The sequence below is a fragment of the Prionailurus bengalensis genome, chromosome A2, assembly GCF_016509475.1.
Source record: "Prionailurus bengalensis isolate Pbe53 chromosome A2, Fcat_Pben_1.1_paternal_pri, whole genome shotgun sequence".
In the NCBI taxonomy this organism is placed as follows: domain Eukaryota; kingdom Metazoa; phylum Chordata; class Mammalia; order Carnivora; family Felidae; genus Prionailurus; species Prionailurus bengalensis.
In genome coordinates this window covers 24,500,603-24,523,111 of record NC_057348.1, presented here as the reverse complement: position 1 = coordinate 24,523,111, position 22,509 = coordinate 24,500,603, and the positions used below count along the sequence as shown (strand labels likewise).

The 22,509-nt window shown below is 37.0% G+C and overlaps 1 protein-coding gene across 13 annotated transcripts in view; it reads left to right on the top strand.

Moving 5' to 3' along the window:
- The window catches only part of ERC2 (ELKS/RAB6-interacting/CAST family member 2), a 923,107-nt gene that overhangs the window by 315,882 nt on the left and 584,716 nt on the right, over positions 1–22,509 (top strand). For all 13 annotated transcript variants that reach the window (XM_043587674.1, XM_043587670.1, XM_043587678.1 and 10 more), the window contains one exon: positions 6,859–7,026. In XM_043587674.1, the coding sequence (XP_043443609.1) occupies positions 6,859–7,026 (168 nt within the window). The remainder of the gene's footprint in view (positions 1–6,858; positions 7,027–22,509) is intronic.

Below are 22,509 nucleotides of genomic sequence, written 5' to 3'. Positions count from 1 at the left end.
ACAAAGTTTGAAAACAAACAAAAAAAGCTACCATAATTGATAGCTGGTAGAAAGAACAAACAGTATAATCAGAAGGCAAGGACTTCAGAAGTGGGAGTTTTAAGACAAACACTATGAAATAAGCATGTTTAATATGTTTAAACAAATAACAGAGGTGATTAAAAATATGAATAAGGGGAAAGAAACTATAAAGATACCAAGCACAAATTTATAAAGGACTTAACAAACTCAACACCCCAAAAACCAAATAATTCAGTGAAGAAATGGGCAAAAGACATGAATAGACACTTTTCCAAAGAAGACATCCAGATGGCTAACAGACACATGAAAATCAGTCATCATCAACATCAGTCATCATCAGGGAAATACAAATTAAAACCACAATGAGATACCACCTCACTCCAGTCAGAACTGGAGTGTTAACAACTCAGGCAACAACAGATGTTGGCAAGGATGTGAAGAAAGGAGGTCTCTTTTGCACTGTTGGTGGGAATGCAAACTGGTGCAGCCACTCTGGAAAACAGTATGGAGGTTCCTCAAAAAATTAAAAATAGAACTACCCTATGACCCAGCAATTGCACTACTAGGTATTTATACAAGGGATACAGGTGTGCTCTTTTGAAGGGGCACATGCACCCCAGTGTTTATAGGAGCACTATTGACAATAGCCAAACTGTGGAAAGAGCCCAAATGTCCATCGACAGATGAGTGGATAAAGGAGATATGGTGTGTGTGTGTGTGTGTACACACACACAATGGAGTATTACTCGGCAATCAGAAACAGTTAAATCTTGCCATTTGCAACTACGTAGGTGGAACTAGAGTGAAATTGGAGAAAGACAAATATCATGACTTCACTCATATGAGGACTTTAAGATACAAAAAGATGAACATAAGGGGAGGGAAGTAAAAATAATAAAAAACAAGGAGGGGGACAAAACCTAAGAGACTCTTAAATACGGAGAACAAACTGAGGATTGTTGGAGGGGTTGTGGGTGGAGGGGTGGGCTAAATGGGTAAGGGGCATTAAGGAAGACACTTGTTGGGAGGAACGTTGGGTGTTATACATAGGGGATGAATCACTGGAATCTACTGAAATCATTGTTGCACTGTATGCTAATTAACTTGGATGTAAATTTTAAAAAAATAAAAAAATAAAGAGAACCAAAGAATGTCTAGAAATAGGAAAATATAAAAATGGAAATTTGAAAGTTTAATAAATCAGTTCAACTGCGGAATGATCATAGCAGAAAAGACATTTAATGAGCTAGAAAACAGAGTAGTATAAAGTAAATAAAAGATAAAAAGATGAAATACATTAAAGATAAATTAAGATACATAGAAGACAGAATAAACAGGTTTGGCATCTGTCTAATCAGAGTTCTAGAGGAAAAGAGAGATGGAGTAGGGATAAAATCACTACACAGAAGCCATATTTGAAGAGTGGAAAGCTGAGAATTTTCCAAAACTAATGATAGATACAAGTCTATAAATTCATGACTCTTTGAGTACCCCAAAGAGGAAAAGAAATCTGCCCATTTACATAAAATCTCAGAGGCAAAGAAAATGTTTTAAAAAGCCGTTAGAGGGATGCCTGGGTGGCTCAGTCGGTTGAGCGTCTGACATCGGCTCAGGTCATAATCTTGCAGTTCATGAGCTTGAGCCCCACGTTGAGCTCTGTGCTGACAGCTTGGAGCCTGGAGCCTGCTTTGGATTCTGTGTCTCCTTGTTTCTCTCTCTCCCCTTCCCCACTTACATTGTCTGTCTCTCTCTCAAAATTAAATAAACATTAAAAAAATTAAAAAGCAGTTAGAACATTTGTCCAAAGTAGATATATGAATGGCTAATAAGTATATGAAAAGATGCTTAATATGATTAGTCATTAGAGAAATCAAAACCACGATGGCATATTACTTCATACCCACTGGAATGGCTATAAGTAAAAAGATAGATTAACAAGTTTTGGTGAGAGTATGAAGAAATTAGAACCTTCATATATTGGTAGTGGGGATGTGAAATGGTGCAGTCATTTTGGAAAACAGTTTAGAAGTTCCTCAGAATGCTAAACATACAGTTATCATATGGCCTAGAAGTTCCACACCTATATATATGTACACAAGAGAAATAAAAACATATGTCCACACAGACTTGCATATGAATGTTCTTAGAAGCATTATCCATAGTAGCCAGAACATGGAAACAATGTGAGTGTCCCTCAACTGGTGAATGGATAGACAAAATGTGGCATATTCATTCAGTGTAGTATTACTCAACAATAAAAAAGAATGAAGTACAGGTACATACTACAATATGAATGAACCTTGAAATGTCATGCTATGTGAGAGAAGACAGTCACAAAATACATATATTACAAGATTCCATTTATGTAAAATTCCCAGGATAGGCTAATTCGTAGAAACAGAAAGTATATTACTAGTTGCTTAGGGCTGGGGGTAGAGAGTGGGGAATATGGAGAGTGACTTCTAATTGTTACGAGGTTTCTTTTTGGAATGAAGAAAATGCACTAAAGTTTGATTATGATGATGATTGCACAATTCTGTGAATATACTAAAAACCATCAACTCTGTGACTTAAGTGGTTGAATTGTATGGCATATAAATTATATTTCAATAAAGCTATTTTAAAAAGCAGCTAATGGAAAAAGTCCCATTACCTGTAAAGGATTGAATTTGGAGTGATAGCTTGACTTCTTAAAAGCTTATGTTAGCCAGAAGATGGCTGAGAGAAAAAAATATCACTTAACCTAGAAAATTACTTTTAATGCTCAGCAACAATATTAAAAAAAGAATGATGTGGTATTTTTAGACAAAAAAATTGAGTTTGCCACCAAAAAAATCCCACTAAAAGAAATTTAAATGATTAGTTTCAGGTATAAGGAGATTTCTAACAGAACATCTGATATGAAGGAATAATATTGAACAAACATAGTGACAAATGTGGTAAATCTAAATAAACATGGACTGTAAAGAAAGTAATGATGACGGGCGTCTGGGTGGCTCGGTCGGTTAAGCATCCGACTTTGGCTCAGGTCATGATCTTGTGGTTTGTGGCTCTAGCCCGTGTCAGGCTCTGTGCTGATAGCTCAGAGCCTGAAGCCTGCTTTAGATTCGGTGTCTCCCTCTCTCTCTGCCCCTCCCCTGCTTGCATGCTGCTTCTCTCTCTCAAAAATAAATAAACATAAAATTTTTTTTTTTTAAAAAAAGTAATGATGAGTTAAAAACAAAACAGGAAAGAACTAAAATACATGACAGCAATAACATGTATGTCAAGGGGATGGTGGCTGAACTGAAAGTGTCTCAAGATCCTTATATTTTTCTGAAAGAAAATAAGCATAGATTGACTTTAGACTTAGGTAAGTTAAAAATGTAAGCAAGCTATAATTTCTAGGGTAATAACTTAAAGGTTAGAAATAAATGAAATCAAATAAATATAAATAAAGGTATAAGTCTTAAATGAGTAGAGGCAAAAAAAATAGGATAAAAAAATCTTTCAAAAGGCAAGAATGAAGAGAAATAGAAATGGCAATATGTTTAGAAAGCACAAGGTAGGTGGTTGAAATAAGTCACGTATGTCTGTAATGGTAATAAATGCTCCATTTAATTTTATCAGAGAGGATAAAAGAATATGGATATATGCTATTTGCAAGAGACATCTACAACATAAAGTTAATGATACATTGAAAATGAAAAAAGACACATTAGCCAAATATTAACTGTGACAAAGGTGTTACAGACTTTAAGGCAAAGAAACCATTTTTGAGCCAATGATTATAGACTTGCACTCAACAATTTTGGATACATATTGTTTTCTAGCACACAGTGCACAAAATACATTTATGATAAAAGACCGCATACTCTGTCATAAAGCAAGATACACTAATTTCAAATGATTAGTGTATTAGAGACCTTGTTCTCTATTCACAAAGCAAAGCAAGCAAGAAAAAACACAAGGATAACTAGGAAACGTCCATGTATTTGTTGAGTAAGAAGCATAATTATTTGTGAGTTGAAGAAAAATATATATGGAGATCAGAAAATATTTAGGACTGAGCAACAATATCAATATTATGTATCAAACTTGGGGCGCCTGGGTGGCTCAGTCGGTTAAGCGTCCGACTTCGGCTCAGGTCATGATCTCGCAGTCCGTGAGTTCGAGCCCCGCGTCGGACTCTGTGCTGACAGCTCAGAGCCTGGAGCCTGTTTCAGATTCTGTGTCTCCCTCTCTCTCTCACCCTCCCCTGTTCATGCTCTCTCTCTGTCTCAAAAATAAAATAAAATGTTAAAAAAATTAAAAAAAAAAAAGAAAATAAGAATGTTAGACGACCAACACAGCCAAAATTGACTCTTTGAAGAGATTATTTAACATGACATGCCTCTGCTGAGACTCATCAAGAAAAAGAGAGTAAAACTGAAGAGTATTAGGATGAAGAAGACAGTCATAGATGCCATAGATATCAAAAGATAAGTGGTTTTATGAAAATTTCCTGCTAGGTAAAGGTGAGTATTTAGATAAAATGAAAAATTCTTAGGAGAAAAAAGTTATCAGAATTGATTCAAATAATTAGAAACATGAATATTCCTTTAACCACTAATGATGGATGAAGTAAGTAATGGTCTTTGGAGAAAGAAAATGCCAGCTTTAGCTGATTTTACTGTTGATTTCTAATAACACTAATGGGAAGATTTTAATTTTACACAAAACATTTCAGAACACATTAAAAAAAAGGAGCACTCTAAATTGGTACTAAAACCTGACAAGGACAGCACAAAATGGGAAAATTACAAACCAGTCTTATCCATAAACATAGATGAAAGATCCTGACAAAATAGCAAGCTGAATCCAGTAACATATAAAAAATACAGTACATTATGACTAAGTGGAGTTATTCATAGTTGTGCAAAGAGAGCTGAGTATTTTAAAAATCCATTAGTGTAATTCATTACAATAACATATTAAAGGTGAAAAGTGTGATAAATCATGAGATGCAGAATAAAATGTTTATTAATATTAAACATTCCTTAATGATTAAAAAAAAACAACTCTTGGCAAAGTTGTAATAAAAGGGAACTTTCTGAAACTTAAGAGCGCCTATAAAAAGCTAAAACAAACATCAAACTTAATGATGAAACATTGAAATTCTTCCCTTTAAGACCAAGAACAAGATGAAGGAGCCACAATTTCTACCAGGCCTCTCTGTCTTTCTGCCTGGCCGGTCCATGTGTCTGGTATGGGCTTCTTCACAGCTTGGTGGTCAGGGGGGCAGTTAGACTTCTAACATGGTGGCCAGCTTCCAGCTGCCCGTCCTCCTATAGACAAGGTCCAGAACAGGCATGCTGACACTTTGGCTGCATCTAGCTGTTGAAGTAAGCCACAGTTTAGCCCAGGTTCAAGAGTAGGGTAAACAGACTCTACCTCTAGTTGTGAGGAGCAGCGTGTGTGGACAAGTGACAGTCATCTTTGGAGATCATTTACCACAACTCTGTCAGGCTGGCACAAATGTAAATGTCTGGTGACATGAGACATCGGCGAAGATGTGGCATGACTGGCACACTTACACACTGCTTGGGACCCTGAAAGTGAATATAACAGCTTTGGTAAACATTTTGGTGTTCCTCAGTGAAGTTAAGGATGTGCATACTATGTAGCCCAGCAATTTAACTCCTAGATTATTTTTGCTACATATACCAGGTAATATATATAAGAATGTTCAGAATAGCACTTTTTGTTTCAACAAAAAAACCTGGAAACAAACCAAAATGTCTATTAATAGCAGAATGGGCAAATGAATTGTGGTGAAGTCTTACAGTGGAATTCAGTGAAAATGAACAAATTTCATGTACAATAACATGATTTAATCTTCAGGACGTAAGATTGAGTAGAAAAAAGCAAAGTACTAAAAAGAAATACACAACAAATAAAGTTGAAATGCAAAAAAATATATGGTAAAAAGGTAAGCAAGAAAATGACAAACACAAAATTGAGGGTGATAATTATTTCTAAAGGAGATAGAAATGGGTTGGGACACAGGTAATTCTAATGATCTTTTTGCTGAATTGAATGATGGATGTTTCTTGTATTATTTTTCCTTATACTTTACATCATTTTATGTTATTTTGTATCTTGTCAGTATTTAATATAAACAAAAAATCTTTAATGCTTACTTTTTTGGAGGGGGGTAAGAATTCTTTTTTGTCAAACGATGCCCTTGAATGATCATTTCCACTGTGGAATGGCAGAGAAGGACCAGGGTATGTCTTGGGTTAATTACCTTCATTAGCAATCTGTTGACCCTTCTGAGGATAATGGTGAATAGTATATGTGATTTCATGGGTAAGTCTGTTCAGGAAGCCGCCATTCCACTGTGAAGCTTTGTTCTGAGTGGGGTTGATGGTAGAAGACAGTCTGCTGACCTTACCTTTCTATTTTCTGTACTCTCCGCCATCTTTACAGAGCCTCTCCAGACCTGTAAGAACTTCCAAAGCCATCTTTTTGGTTTTTTTTTTAATGTTTATTTATTTTTGAGAAAGCTCATGCCAGGGAGGGGCAGACAGAAGGGGACAGAGGATCCCAAGTGGGCTCTGCTCTGACAGCAGTGAGCCTGATGTGGGGCTCAAACTCATGAACCGTGAGATCATGACCTGAGCTAAAGGTGGACGCTAAACCGACTGAACCACCAAGGTGCCCCCCCCCCAAGGCCATTTTTAGGCAAACTCATGGCTTGCCTTGTTGGAGTAATGATCACTGACTATTGAAAATTAAGAGACATTGGTAGTTCTCAAATGTAAAGAATAGGAACTGTGGCTTCTAATTTCTTGCAATTTTGTTGCTGTTTCACAGATTGATCAGCTGAAGCAGGAGCTTTCAAAGAAGGAGTCAGAACTTCTTGCCTTACAAACAAAGCTTGAAACTCTTAGCAATCAAAATTCAGATTGCAAGCAACACATTGAAGTGCTTAAAGAGTCGCTTACTGCCAAAGAACAGAGGGCTGCCATCCTTCAGACTGAGGTAAGGCACTGTTTCATGATGCCAGGCACCAGACGTTGAGTTGATAGAAAACGTCCTACCTGGACAGCTTTCTTTAGAAGATCCAAACCTTTGAGGCCAGATTTGTTTTGGATGTCAGATATTCCGGGGATTTTAGAAAGGTAAGACCCATTGCATGTATCCTAGATTGCATAAAACTCCCAGTGGGGATATAGTAACACCTTGTAAACAAACACATGACTATATCTGCAGAGAAAAAATTCCGCATACTAAAGTAAGATAAATTAAGACTGTGTAAGTAGCATACTATCAGTTCATGTCTGATTGTGCCATCAAAAGAGTTTGCTTCACTCTGGAATTTTTTTTTCATTTTTTTCAGAGTTTTTTGGATTTGGGAACCACAAATAAATCATTGGATCTAGAATGGTTTTATGAAAAATCATAACAAAGTCAGAATGTCATCTGCCTTACTTACTGTGTGTCTGTATAGGTTCCCCGTCCTGGCACCCATGATTCCAGGGGTTTGTTACTTCCTAAAGGGTATCTTTACTTTTCAAGATTCTTTTACTCATTGAAGAAAGCCGATTTTTGTATGAGTTTCTTGAAAGAAATGTTGGTTTAAGTTTTGTGCAGTGACAGTATCTAAGCCAATGAGGTTTTTCCGAGGTGCACTTATTGCTAATTGGAAAGAAGTGCTGGTTTGTTATTTCTTATTCAAACTTAGAAGAAAGCCTAATATAAGTTACTGTCCTATTTCCTTGCTTCTCCTCATTGGATTATATCTTTGGGCCTGCTAAGATAGGCAAAACACAAGCTAGTTACTATGTAAATAAAACAGTTGCCAGAAAATAAATTATTGCATGTGGGCAATAGCAAAGAATGCGATGAATCTCCCTGATGTTTTCTGTTGAGGCAGTATGTTAAGTGGATTACTGTAGGAGAAGGCAATCTAATTGAGTTACATGTTCTCTCTTGAACTCTTTAAGCTGTGTTTTTGTACATATATGCTTTTGGGTCTGTGGGGAGGTTTAGATTTTCCTTAGAAATAATATGGCCATGGAGTAGGCCTGTGGCCTCAGTCAGGGTGCAGCAGAGTGTCCAGAGGTGAAAGGAAACAACTTCCAGATTGGATAGGCCTTGGCATGGACCTGACTCAGCCCCTATGCACTTGACATTGGCTAATAGGCAGTTGTTTGATTGCTGCAAACCAAAATGATCATTTTGGCCTCAGTGATGTAGATATCTCACATTTAAGAAAATTATTTTCAGTTTTATGTAGTTTTATTGTGAATTTGAAAGCATGGATACTTTATTTTGCAAGGCAAACATTTGAACTATGCCATAAATTGGAAGACAGCTTGTATCTCGTTTGAGGAGGCTGCAGTGAATAGTATCTAGAACTGTGCTAATACTGTAGCCACTAGTCACATGTGGCCATTCAAATTTAATTGAGATTCAGTAAGATTTAAAATGTAGTTTCTTAGCACATTGCTAGCCATAGCACACTAGCCATACTTCAAGTATTTAATAGTCACATGTGACTGCTGACTAGTGAATGAGAAAGCACAGCTGTAGAACATTTCTGCTATCTAGCACTTGTCTAAATAGGGGTTAAAAACTATGGCTTGTGGGACAAATCTTGCCTTATACCTGTCTTTGTAAATAAAATTTTATTAGAACATAGCTGCACCCTGTCATCTACGTGTTGTCTTTAGCTGCTTTTGTGCATTAACAGAACGATTTAATAGCGACAGAGACCATCTGGCCCTTAAAACTGAAAATATTTACTCTCTGGCCCTGTACAGGAAAAGTTTCCCAAGCCCTGGCATTGTGATTTTGTAGGAAGAGGGTTGAGTGGGAGTTGGAATGCCTGGCTGGTCCTCTCTCTAGCAGTTGTACTCTGAACAGGGCCAGATTGTTTGCTGACCCCTGTTGTAGAACGGGGGTCCAGTTTTGTTTTCACAGTGGTTATTCACAACACACAGTTGTGTTGGGTTGGGGAAATACCAGCATTACTAATAAAGTTAGTGTAATTCTGTTGCTGTGTATTAGGTAGAAGGAAATTTGAGAAGCAAGGCAGTCTGCTGTGGTATTACTCAAACAGGGAGTCAGGCTTCTTGATGGTTCCTTTTCAGCAGGAAAGAAAGAAAAGTCAGCTCAGAAAGGCTCACTACCTCCCTCTCACTACCTTGCACAGATGAGTGCCATATCCTCTGGCCTCTTTCCCTTTTCTTATACTCTCCTCAGTATTTTACTCCTCTCAAATTAATGTAGTCCAAATTAGACCTATACATTTTTCATGAAAAAGACAGTGGTGACATTAGGATAGCTTCTGTCCCATGCTCAATAATTAAAATGACCCAATAAAGAGATGGTGCTTTGAAGTAGAAAAAATTATTCTCAAGTGCAGAGAAAGAAGATTTTCTGGTTTCCTGCTTTGAAGTTGGGTGTGTGAGATTAATGATTTTATCAGCTGAAACATCCAAGGAAATTTCTTTTGCCTTTTTTCTTCCTTTAAAATCTTTGTAAATGGAAATGGAGAAAGTTATCTAATGATGTCCATCTCTAAGGGGAAGCAATTTAGGTTGAAATTAGCTCTAATTGTTGGATCATAAGCAAAGGATTTTTGCCAACAGGGTAAAGTACATTAAAGTGATTTTCCTGCTTCTTGGAGAAACAGACAGAAATAAGTCTCCCTACCTAACTGGTGGTGAGTTAGTGGGCAAGTACTCAGTGAATGAGATATGTTCTGTTTCATTACACCCTACAGTGAAAGACCTGAGTTTACACTCATATGAGAGATATGGTGCTTATTCTTGGAGGAGGTTACATGTGATTGTTCCTTCCAATTAGATTCCTGGGTCATTCCTAAAAGCTCTTGCCAAAACAGAAGAGGGCTGTCTCTAGAATGGGAAGAGCCTTGCTGGTTTATCTGGAAAATCTGTGCCATCAACTAGCCAGTTGGCTACTCTTAGAATATGATATAAAGGACAGATGCCACTGGCTTAAAGGTTCATCTCTGCAAGGAGGGCTTTTGCTACCAGGGGATTTGCGTTTAGGAGGTAGTAGAATGAAGGGTGGGAGGCAAGTTGTCTCGGTTTGCGGCTATGTGGCTTGGCTCCTGGGTTGGTTTGTTTTAACTTGTATAAATGCCCAGACGCTCTTTGACATGTGTGCAATAAATCAATGGAATAATAATTACACGCACACAGATATATACCACATAGCTTGTAATATAACATTTTACCTTTTTAAACCGGCTTCAAAGGACCCCAAAGCCAAGTTTCTTGTTTTGCTACTTCCCTTGATGTTTTCTATGTACCAACTTACCTCCATCTGCCAACATATTAATTCCATGGCAGTAGAGATAATAGTGAATGGGCTTTTTTAGCACCTTATTTTTCTGTATTTCAGTGATACTTACCAACATATTCATAAGTTAAGGAGAAGAAAGGCCTAGCTATTATTCTATGATCTGAAGTAAAGTGTGTGAAGAACAGAGCATTTAGAAGCAGGAGATGTGTGGACATGCCTTCGCACCCCCCCCCCCCATTTAATAACTTGTCTGAGCCTCTATGCCTTGATTTATGAAATGGCAGTCACTGTGCCAGCATGATGCATCTATGTGAAAAGTGCTTTGACTCTAGCAAAGGGTTCTAGCTATAAATTGTGTTGATTACCATCATTACTGTTATTATTATTACTATTATAAGTCAGGGATGTTTGGGGAATACCCTACCTCACTTCTTTTTTTTTTTTTAATGTTTATTTTTGAGAGAAGGACAGAGACAGAGTATGAGTGGGGAAGGGGCCTAGAGAGAAGGGGACACAGAATCTGAAGCAGGCTCTAGGCTCTGAGCCATCAGCACAGAGCCCAACGCGGGGCTCGAACCCATGAACCAGGAGATCATGACCTGAACTGAAGTCGGACGTTTAACCAACTGAGCCACCCAGGTGCCTCCCATCTCACTTCGTTAATCATGGGTTCTCTGTGTTCTGCCTCAGTGGGTCTCTTTTGAATTTGTGGTTGCATTTACCAAGCCACAACTTTTATATTTTAATTTGGTCACTTTTTTATGTCTTAGAGTGATACAGAGAAATGAAGGTACTATGAAAGTGCCATCTATTTTGTTCTATCCCCAAATTAAGAGACTTCCTTCTGTTTTCCGGCAGGTAACACTTTTCCCCAGCCCGGCATGATTTCCAAACTGCCAGGCCTGGCAACTCTTTTGCATGTTTTCTGGAAGATGTGTTATATGACAGTGGCATATTATGCTTGCTTTTGTACTCATTTCTGTTCCAAATAGGTCAGGGAAGAGTTCTACTTGTTTAAAAGTAGACACTTCAGAACCTATTAACAGGTATGTAGGGATTTTGCGTTCACAAAGGCAAGGGAAGGGGCAATATATCCAGATTAGGTTAGTGGCAGCTCCATAGAAGAGTCCATAACATTTTTGTGTTTTTTTTTTTAATGTAATCAGTATAGAAGAGAACTTCATGCAATCTATAGGCTCTCTCATCAGAAAAATTTACCTTGGCACATATACGTTTATATTCACATGCAATCATGTATATAATTTTAGGCAGTTTACAGATGCCCTGAAGCATTTCCAAGAATTTCACATTAAAGATCTCTCCCTGTCCTATAGATTCTGTGCATTTTTTCATTCAACACATAAGTTTTGAATGACTGGATATGGTTCTTGCTTTTATCCAGCCAACACTTTGTTTGGTATATGGATATATGATAGAGAACTGATTTATACTACCATAAATACTCAGTGATTTCATTGTCACTGGTTGATGATAATTCCACACAAAATCTTAATTGGACTTCATCTTCCTTCTACTGTTTAAAAGCATATAAATAAAGGAAGGAAAGAAGACAAACAGAAATAAATGTTCAGTATCTTTGAAGATTAAAGTATGTAAGCTGTATGAAAGGTCCATTTATATCTCATATAATTGAAGGCTAATGTTGCTAAGGTGATTATTGGATAATGTTAAGGTTTTATGTTTTGATTAAAGCTGGTCCTCTATGATTCCACACTCAAGCAAATTGACTTTCCTTGAGAAAGGGAATGGTATTTATGGGGTTACAAACACTGCTGGATTGATTATTTCATGAGTTACTGCATCTACTTAGAAGTGCTTCAGTCTGCTGTACTTCAGACAGATGCTTCCCTCGACTTGCCTAAATGAAGCATCATTTGATAATATTTTATAGAGCATCCATCAGGTGCAAGGTGTTGGACAAGGTGGGACCCATAATCTCATGACCTTTGGTGTTGGACTTCTTTAATTTCATTGCTCAAATGGCTGTTGAGTGTCTTGTGGCTACTAGATTGAGTTTCAGGAACTATAGCTAAATGTTCCCCATGTGATACTTTATTTATTTTTATTTTTTTAAAGTTTGTTTATTTACTTTGAGAGAGGGAGAGAGAGAGGGAACATGGGAAAGGGGCAGAGAGAGGGAAAAAGAATCCTAAGTAGGCTCAGCACAGTCAGTGTGGAGCCCAATGCAGGGCTTGAACTTAAGAATCCCTAGATCATGACCCGAGCTGAAATTAAGAGTCAGATGCTCAACCAACTGAGCCACCCAGATGTTCCTCCCATGTGGTACTTATTTTAAACTTGACTTACAACTTGTGAGGTTGGTATTATTGACCTCATTTTTAAGATGAGGAAATAGAGCTTCAGAGAGGATGTGTAACTTGCTTAACGTCACACAATAGTGAGAGACAGGGTCTTGGACTGCAAACCCTGAGCTCTTATACAGAAATTTAGTGCTTTCTAGAAGGGCCCCTGTGGATTGAGTGCTTTTTTTTATGTCAAGGAGCTGACCTACAGTGTCTCATTTAATCTTCATGGCAAAGTTCATGTAAGTTTTCGAATCATGTCTTAACAGGTGAGTTCACTCCTGTTCAGTGCTTACTAGGTAGAACCCTGTATTGGCTATGAAGCATTAAGAATGAATAACTCTGTGACTTAAATCCTCATAGTATCACTGTGGCTATAATAACATTTACATTATGGCCATAATAATGGAGGATATTTCCCAGTATGTGGAGAGGGGACCATTTTCATGAAGTCTGGAATCCTAGTATACTAAGAATTTATTGTATAGTATTTACTTTTTATATCTTTAAAGATGTTTATGATTATGTGTATATACATATACTTATGCATGCGTACTTTGTTTAAAAAAATAAAAGAATGGACAATGGTATCTTCCTGTGTTTCCTCCTTGTGTTGGAGACTCAGGTGATCTTTAAATTGTCTATGATACACATGTTGTACATTTGCAAGGTAAAAAATTAAATGCATTTTAACAGAAGTGGAGCTGATCATTTCTTCAGGGAGATTGTTTCCTCAGCAAGGTGCTACTGGAGGATCAGGAAGTGTTTTCTGAACCAGTGGTGGCATTTTTTCAGCCAAAGATGTTTCAGTTTGATAACACAGCCAGAAAGCAAACTTGGGCTGTCAGTTTTCAAGGTGGATCATAAAAATCAAGCTTTTGACAATGAATATGTTGCTCATACATGGAGAAAAGAACATAACAAGCATGACTCCTTGTTTCTTGGTTTTCTGCATTGAGGTGGGCCCTCTGCCCCACTTCATGATGAGTCTCAGACTCTTGTGTATACAGGTTAACTGTGACTAGGAGTTGGGAATGCTTTGTGGTCTCCAGGGACTGTGAGATAAATGCATTCAAACAGGGCTTTGCAAATGATTCCAGTTACTTGAGGAACTGATCCTTCTGAATTCACACATTTTAAGCAAAAGAGGTTTTTTTTTAAGTGGGTGGAAATAATATTTGCCACAATATATAAGGTGGAATTTATAAGCAGTGCTCCTTTACTTTTAACCAGTAATTTCAACTTTCCTTCTGCCCTCCTGCCATGGTTGACTGGCAAGCAGTGAAGTCCTTTTCAATCACTTCAGTCCAAGCTTCAAAGGATATTTGAAATGACTTTTTTGAGGTAGACTTTTGTTTAATGAACATCATCGTCATGGCATTTAAAAGTGAAGTGTTTTTTTAAGAAGTTAGTAGCATATGACAAAACCAACTTTTAAGACAGTCAAATTACCCCAGTGCTGTGTGAGGGTGCATTGTCTCACTTTCAAGACTTGCAAGGAATATCTTTAAAATTAATAAATTAAGGGATTTGGTGAAAAAAAATATACAGAATAAAATCCTGGTATCATTTGTATTTTTCCATTCTAATCCTGTTGTTGGCTCCACATTTTAAAATGTTTTAATTTGACTGGGAAAGGCATCATTTGAAATTTTTATTGATAACACTCCTAACTGCAAGAAAAAGACATAAACTTGCAAAGCGGTAACTATCATGGTGGCCACAATTGGGAGGTCTGCAGAATGGTTTATTACCGGTAGAAAAAAAGCTGTTGGGAACCACAGTCATTATAGGGGTCACCACCTCTGCTACGTGCATTTTATTTTCTTCCCTTTTCGTTTTGAGGGTATTTATGATGGTAGTGCCAAACTACACACTTTCTCCCCTAATGTCTGTAGGCTTTGTTTTGAATCTCTCTTTACTAATGATGTGAAAACTTTGGGGTTACATAAAAATGAGCCAGGGTCAGTCTTTGTGGGCCCCAGAATGCTGAAAATGTCCCTGTATCTAGTGAAGACATTGTTTAATGGGGCCACATTTTACTTCCTAAGATTTTTGACTATTTGGCAGATTTTAGATATCTAGGTGAAATGTGCAAGGTAGTCCCATACTCTTGCTTTCTTAGGGTAAAGCATGAGAGACTTGTGGTGGAGGAATTAAAATATGTTAAGATTGTTGGCTGCAGTTCCACGCCAATTTCTGCCCTATTAAAGGATGATGCAGGTAGCTATAGACATGATTTCATTCCATAGGTCAAGAGTCTATTGCTTCTGTTGTTGTTACTGTTGTTCAGGCTTTCAGAGAATGCCTTATTTAACACCTTGTTAGTATAAAATTGCTTTTGACTTCATAAATACAGGTGTTCGGTTTGAGTCTTAATGAACTGTGAAATAGGTAGATGTCTAAAAGGAAATTCTATAAATTGTGAACATGGCTCTGTCAGCACACTAAATGGATTAGGAAAATTCACTGTCTGCCCTGTAACTGAACACCAATGAGATGCGTGGGCTTGAATCAGTCCTGAAAAGCCAATAAAATGGAGGGCAAATGTAGAGCTTAGAAGATGTTGATTGTGTGGGTTCCCCCTACCACAAATGAATGTCGGTGCAGGAGGCTCTGAAATCAGAATGGCTGTTCAGAGGACGGCCAAGAAGGAATACATATGAGCAGACAACACAGAATTTATAGAGTAAAACCACAAACACCTTATTTTCCATTGTACTAAAATAATGATATTTTACAGTACTCATTTTGTATGTAATTCTGCTTTCAATTTTATATTGTTACTGCAGCTCAAATCTCATTATAAGTGTTCCAACAAAAATTCCTTTTTAATCAAAAACTTTCCAATCCTTACTTTGTCAACTTATTGTGAGCAACTTATTTTTCTGGTGAAACAAAAGAATTTGGCTCTTGTTTTTGAGTTCATCGGGATGTTATTTCTGTGTGGCTAAACATGTAATTAAGATAACAGAATCATTTTAATTTCTACATTAGATTCCTTCCTAATCTGTGTCTGTTGTTTCAGAATGTTGAGAGATGGAGTCAGAGCCCTTTATATTCTTTGAAACAAAAGAAATAGATTGTTAATACTTTTGTTTGGTTACACTTTTGTTTGAAAAGTCATTGTCTATACTATATTAAGCTGCAACTGGAAGTGACAATATCCAATTAGCCAATCTTCTGTGGGAAAATACATGTCCTCTGGTAAGTGTTACTTAATGGTAAATGGTTTTGCAGCAAAAAAGAATGTATTTCTGTCATGTCTGTGGGAAGCTGACTTGCTGCTTTAAAAAGGAGATGACAGAATTTAGGAGGAGGGAAATTCAACAAAACTCTCACTGACCTCCAAGCTCACATTCTTTCTCTCCCTCTCTGTCTCTCTCTCTCACTCTTTTTCGGTATGAATTTTATGGAAAACAGAATTTATTAAGTACTTCCATTCATTTTTTTCCTTTTGGGGGCACCATTTAGAAATAACCAGTTTACATTATGATTATGTTCTCCTGACACCGGACCCGCGTTTGTAGCACTTACCTCCATTCCTCTGGAAAAAGGCTAACATTTGTGGTGGTTGGGTTTCTTTATGTGTATATTTACATATCAAACCAAAATGTAAAGAGTGAAGTTAAATTGCAGGGCTTCTGCAAGAATATTTTACTCATTTTCATATGAACTTTATTCCTTTTTAAAATTAAATACAGATATTTATTCCACACAGACATATACTTTCCCCCTTCTGTTTTATTAAAAAGGAGAGAGGGAGAAAATACGTGAGGTAAAAAGTTGTATAGATGAGAATCACTTTAACCCTAGAAGTTTGTTTTTATTGCAAGCATTTCTGTCCTTAAATGTATGAAATTTATTTTCTTGCTATTATTTTTAATTTTATTTTCAAACGTAGTGATTTCTTAAATCCTTATGATTATAACAGAATGATGTTTGGTATCTAAAATACTACTTGGCAATTGTTAATTTGAAACTGGACGGATCATAAGTTCTGCCATTAAGATCTAGCCAAAGATGAAGGAAAAGAGAAGATGTAACTCCTCATTTACTGAATGTGACTCCTTTGCCTAGTGCCAGTAAAGCTGGGTGTCAGCTCTCTCCCTAGTGATGACCATCTTTGACAGCTCTTCTGAGGGCAGTACAGGGAGAAGGGAAAGGCATGACTTGGAAAACTGCTTGGAACTGCCAGAAATCTAGAGCTTAGGGTTTGTCAACTCTTCAACCTCCCTTCCATCCAAAATCAAAGTGTACGTTTGTGGAAAAATATACATGAATTTTAAAGAGTTAATTTGGGAAAATGTAATCATTTGCACCTTGCTATGAATGCATGTGTTTTGTGTGTGTGTGTGTGTGTGTGTGTGTGTGTGTGTGTGTGTGTGTGTAAAAGAGAAAGGGACAGAGCACTAAGATATGAAAATTAGGTGTACAACATCATTTTGGTAACCTTCTTTGTTGGATCTTTAGTAGGTTATTTATAAAGTTACTCCTGTGTGTTAGGCATGATGCGATGTGCCAGGAATACAGAAGTAAATAGTGTTGCCAACATTATTACCTATAATATGATTATTGAAAACAAATTAAAATTATTTGTAGTTCTTTTTGTCTTTGAGCATTCACTAGGGTTGGTTCATGAAAAATTCAATCTAGAGAATTGTTGGTTGCTTGACAGAACAATCCCATAAAAACCTTGGGCATACAACAGGGCCTCTGAGTAAGTCTATGAAAGTACCTAACCAAAAGGAGAAATTGTTTTAATGCTTAGAGCTTTTTTCATTTTCATTTACAAATCCTTAAGTTTTCAAGGGTCATATTCTCAGATAAAATCTCTTCATATGGGTTGTGTAGGACACAAAAGTTATTCCTCAGGAACATTGTGGCTTAGCTGGGGTTTTCATTACTGTGCTGCACTTAAGTATTTATCCCTTTATTAACCTAATATTTATATAGAAGGACAAGTTCATCACAGTATAAACTTCTTGAAGGAAAGGACCTTTTGCTTTTTTTTTTTTTTTCCCCACTGGGGTATATGAGCTCTGAGAGCAGTGCCTTACTCCAAAAGTGTTTTTTGGATCTATTGTTATTCTCCTGTATCACTGGAGTTGTAGTGAGAGAATTAGATGAGATGTAGCATCATGGTAGCGATGAAAGTATCCAGTCACAGGCAATGCTTTGATGTTAGTAGTAGGAGAAAATACAGATTGACTGCTCTCTATAACTTATGTATGGGTAAAACCTTCCTAACTATGAATCAAGATCTGGTAACCATAATGTAGAAGATTGATACATTTGATGACATGAAGTAAAGAATTTTTGCATGGCAAAAAGTATCCCAGGCAGGGTAAAAGACAGATAACAACTTGGGCCACATACTTGGAAGCTATACAAATAAAGGGTTCAGATCCCTAATAAAATAAGGTTTTTAAAAACAGAGAACTGAAAAACCAACAACCCTAGAGAATAATGGGCCTGATATATACATAGTACATGGGAAAATGAATATAAAGTGCCTAATGTATGATGCTCAACCTGACACAGGATAAGAGAGATGCATATTAACTCTACATTGAAAAATAATTGGCAAAAATTCCAAAAACTTGAAATGTACTCTATTTGTTGGTAAGGCTGTGGGAGTAACTAGCTCTTTAGTAACATTGCTGATGGAATGCAAAATGGTATATCCCCTTTCAGAGGGGAATTTGGCAACATCTAACAAATTACACATGCTTACCTTTGACTGCAATCCCAATTCTTCCTACAGTCCCTAGATCCCAAAGATACACTGGCAGAAATATAAAATATCAGAAACTGTTCATTGCAACACTATCTGTAATAGCAAAAGTCTGGAAGCCACCAAGATCTCTACCAGGAAGGGATTGATTGAATAAATCATTGTGATCCACAAAATGGATTACTTGTAGCTGTGTAAATGATGAAGAATATCCCTATATACTGATAATCGAGTGACCTCTAGAATATATTGTTAAATGGAAAAAAAAGAAGGTGGTACCAAAGTGTATAAGGTATGTTATTGTTGACCTAAGAGATTAAGGGGATGCAAATATATATTTATTTTGCAACCTCTGATGATTTAATTAATGGAGCTGAGGATTGAGTTTTAATGCATGTCACATCAAATAGTACATGCCTCCTGATCCAAGTACACTCTACTGCAATTAGCGGTCTTGTCAGAGAAATCAAGCCTGAATTTTACTGGCAATAGGACAGAAAGAAACTTGGCAAACAGCTCCAAGGGATGCAGGAGCAAGTTCCCCATCATGCAAAACCCTTGTAGGATAGATGACTCTGTTTTTGTTCTTATTTTAAAACAACAACAAAAGTTTTCAATGAAAAAGAGAAAGAGAGAGGGAAACTGTAGATCAAAAAAACTTAAGAGACATATCAGCCAATCATAATGTATGAACCTTGTTCGAATCTTGATTCAAATAAGCAAAATGGTAAAACTGTGAGCCACTGGGGAAATTTGAAGTTTGAACTGATGATAGTAAAGAATCACTGGTAAATTCTTCTAAGGTGTGATGATGGAATTATTAAAATTTAATATAGAGTTCTTATCTTTAAAAAAAATCCATACTAAAACATTTACAGATGAAATGATATAATATCTGGAATTCAATTTTAAATAATTAGGGGGTGAGAAGGGGCTGTGTTTGGGTTCATAGGAGAAACAGGAGTAGCCATGAGTGGGTACTTGTTAAAGTGAGGATTGGGTACATTGAGGTTCATTGTGTTGTTTTCTGTATTTTTGTATATGTTTGAAATTTATGTAAGAAAACATTGAAAACAAAGTAAAAATAAATGAGCAGTGACCTGCGTAGGCTCTTTGAATTTCATTCTCAGTGACATGGATATGCCACAAGATGTCTCCCACCTACTTAACCTGGGAAATTATGTCCTTATTTATACAGATCCTTTTTCTGCTACAAGTATTCTAAACTTGATGGTGACCCTGAAGATGATTTCAGACCTTTTACTGAATCAACTAAAGTACACTTTTTAGAAGGAAAAAGTCTTATTTTAACTTTTTCTACCTTTTCTAAGTCTTTGTTTTTATGAGGAGGAAATTTAGATGTAAGAGAGAGACCTAGAAGAAAGCATTGGGAAATCTGATAGGGAAACTGAATCAGTTGAGCTTTTTATGTTGAAGCTTTGGAAATCTTTTTTCAATCTAGCCAGTTGCTGTAAGACTTTGCAGCTGGCTGATGTCAGGGACCTGCTAATGACTCACTCCATTTAGGCGGGGTCTGTCCTCGAGAACTTCGCTAGAAATGGTTTGGCTTGCCAGGCACAGTCCAGGGCCACATGGTTTTTGCTTGACATCATTTCTTTCACCCACATTGGTGGCTATCAGTGATCAGAGGATCTAATTTCTATTTCACACTCAGCCTAGAAGTTTAGAAGACTTTATTTTGCCTGCTTGGATTCTTCTATTCATTTGACAATCTGGGTGTTTTCTTATTAGTAAAACATAAGTCTAGCTCAAGGAATTCTCAATATTTATCTTATATATTTTAGGGAAGGAAAGTATATAAAAAATGAAATACAAATCGTAAAACCTTATTAATTGTATCCTGTCTTTGTGCCAATTTTGAAGCTTCGAGTACTACAAAAGGAGAAGCACATTTACTATGGAGTGAATTGTTAGAGGGCAGGGGTGTGTGTTTTGTAAATTGACTTTATCTAAATCCCACTCTAGAAGAACTAAACCAGCTTTCTCTAGTCTTTCTCTAGAAAGTGAGTTTCAAAGTGATACCATATGTTGGGTGCAATACAATAGAGCTAAGATCGTTATCAAGATATCTTAATATATTGTAGAGTGGATTTGAGAACATAAAAAGGAAAAGAATGCTCATTAATTTATGTAATATTTGAGAGAGAATTAAGACATAGGCACTTTGAAAGTATTTCTTTTGTTCAGTTATAGAACTTGTATAGATTAAGTTATGGCAGGCTCATTTCCTTTTTTTTTTTTTTTCTTTGCATTTGGACAAATTTCACATCTTCATTTCTCCACATATCTTTAGGTCCTGGCAGATAACTATTTATGCTCGTAATCCCCAGATGATGTTTCCTTGATTGCTTTCTCTGCTCCCTCTCAGCACAGTGCTTGCCATTGAGTCTCCAGAATTGCTCTCTCACTTGACAGTGAGTTTCTTGAGGATGGAGTCATCCTGACATATTTTTTCCTGCTTCTGCAAAATCCAGTTTTGTTCAATTCCCTCTGTTAGCTACTGGAAGTATGGGTTTTATCAAAGAATCTTGGCAAGGTTTGGGAGTGTTTCTGAGCCCAGGAAGATATTGTATTGAGTGACTATTGTGGGAAGGTGAATGTAGCTTTGCATATATTTTCATTTTTGTAGTACTTGGTTATAATGCCAGTCTTTTAGAAATTATTACACAAAGTCTTATGCTGGGCATTGCACTATCTATAAGCTGAAAATTTTAATTCGAGTTAGCAACATTTCTAAAGCATATAGTTCTTATTTTTATTGGCCACCTAATGCTTTATACTGATGATAAACATAATTAAAGTGCTTTTCCTTTAGGTGCTTGCAATGGAAAAAATCAGTAGAATGAGGTTACTAATGGCATTAGTGCAATTTGACACATTTTGCTAACAAGAAGTCTTATATATTACTAACTGAAACAGTAGAAGTATATCATATTTATTAAACATTTACCAGGTGGCAAGCCCATTTATGATGTCAGATCATCCTCATATCAGTCTTATGAGGTTGTTACTACCTGGTACTTTTGATAGCCTTTTTTATTTTATAAAACTTTTATGTATACAAAGTGATCATACTTAGAATGGATTTTAAGAATTATCTGTAATACATATTGACTGAGAAACCTCAGGGTAGGTTAGATGACATCCCCTTGTCCTTACCGTCTCCCTATTTGGAGACTCAGAACCAAAGATAACATTATGAGAATATGTTCAATAATAAAGGCAGAAACAGAGAACTATGAAACACCAGGGATTAACATGCCTGTGGGGGGAGGGAGTAAAGACAGGTGGGGAGTGGACTTTCAGGTGGACCCTGATGGAGGAACAGTGTTATCTGTGATGGAAAGGGGGGAGGGGTGCTATTTGAAGCAGAAGAAATAGTATAGAGGGTAAAAGTGTGGCCTATACAAGGAACAGTGAGTAATTCTTTGTGCCTGGTGTGCCCTGCTTCCCGTGTGTGTGTGTGTGTGTGTGTGTGTGTGTGTGTGTGTGTGTGTAGAGGTGAAAAATAGGGATGGGATGGGTAAATGAGCTATATGTATAGCATAAAGGTTGATTTAATCAGTTCTGGGGTCAGAAACAAGACTGCTTTAGGGTCCTATGTCTGTGTCTTCCTAGCTCTGTACCACCTGACAATTTGCTCAGTTATTTATTCCTTTATTCATTCAACATGTATTCGTTGACGTCTTCTATAAAGTTGACATTACCCTAAGTACTAGGGATAGAGCAGTGAGCCTAACAGGCAAAAATCCCTGCTTGCATGGAGCTTATAGTCAAGTGTAAATTTGGGGGATGGTGGTGGAGTAAAGAAACATATATGAAAAGGACCATTTAACAGTAAGTATGCTAGATGAGAAAGTGGTCCCAGGTAGAGGGAGGCACAAGTGCCCGCCCAGGCTCTCAGGAAGGAGTGAGCTTTGTGTACACAGAACAAAGAGAAACCAGTGAGGCCCAAGTAGGGTGCTTGAGTGTAGAGTAGGAGAAAGTAAACTTGGAGAGATGGCAGAGGCCAGGCCAAGGAGAGTCTTGTTGGCCACAGCAAGGAAATAAGATTGGGTTCACAGTGCAACGGGAAGCCACTGGCAGGATTTAAGCAAGGTGGTAGGT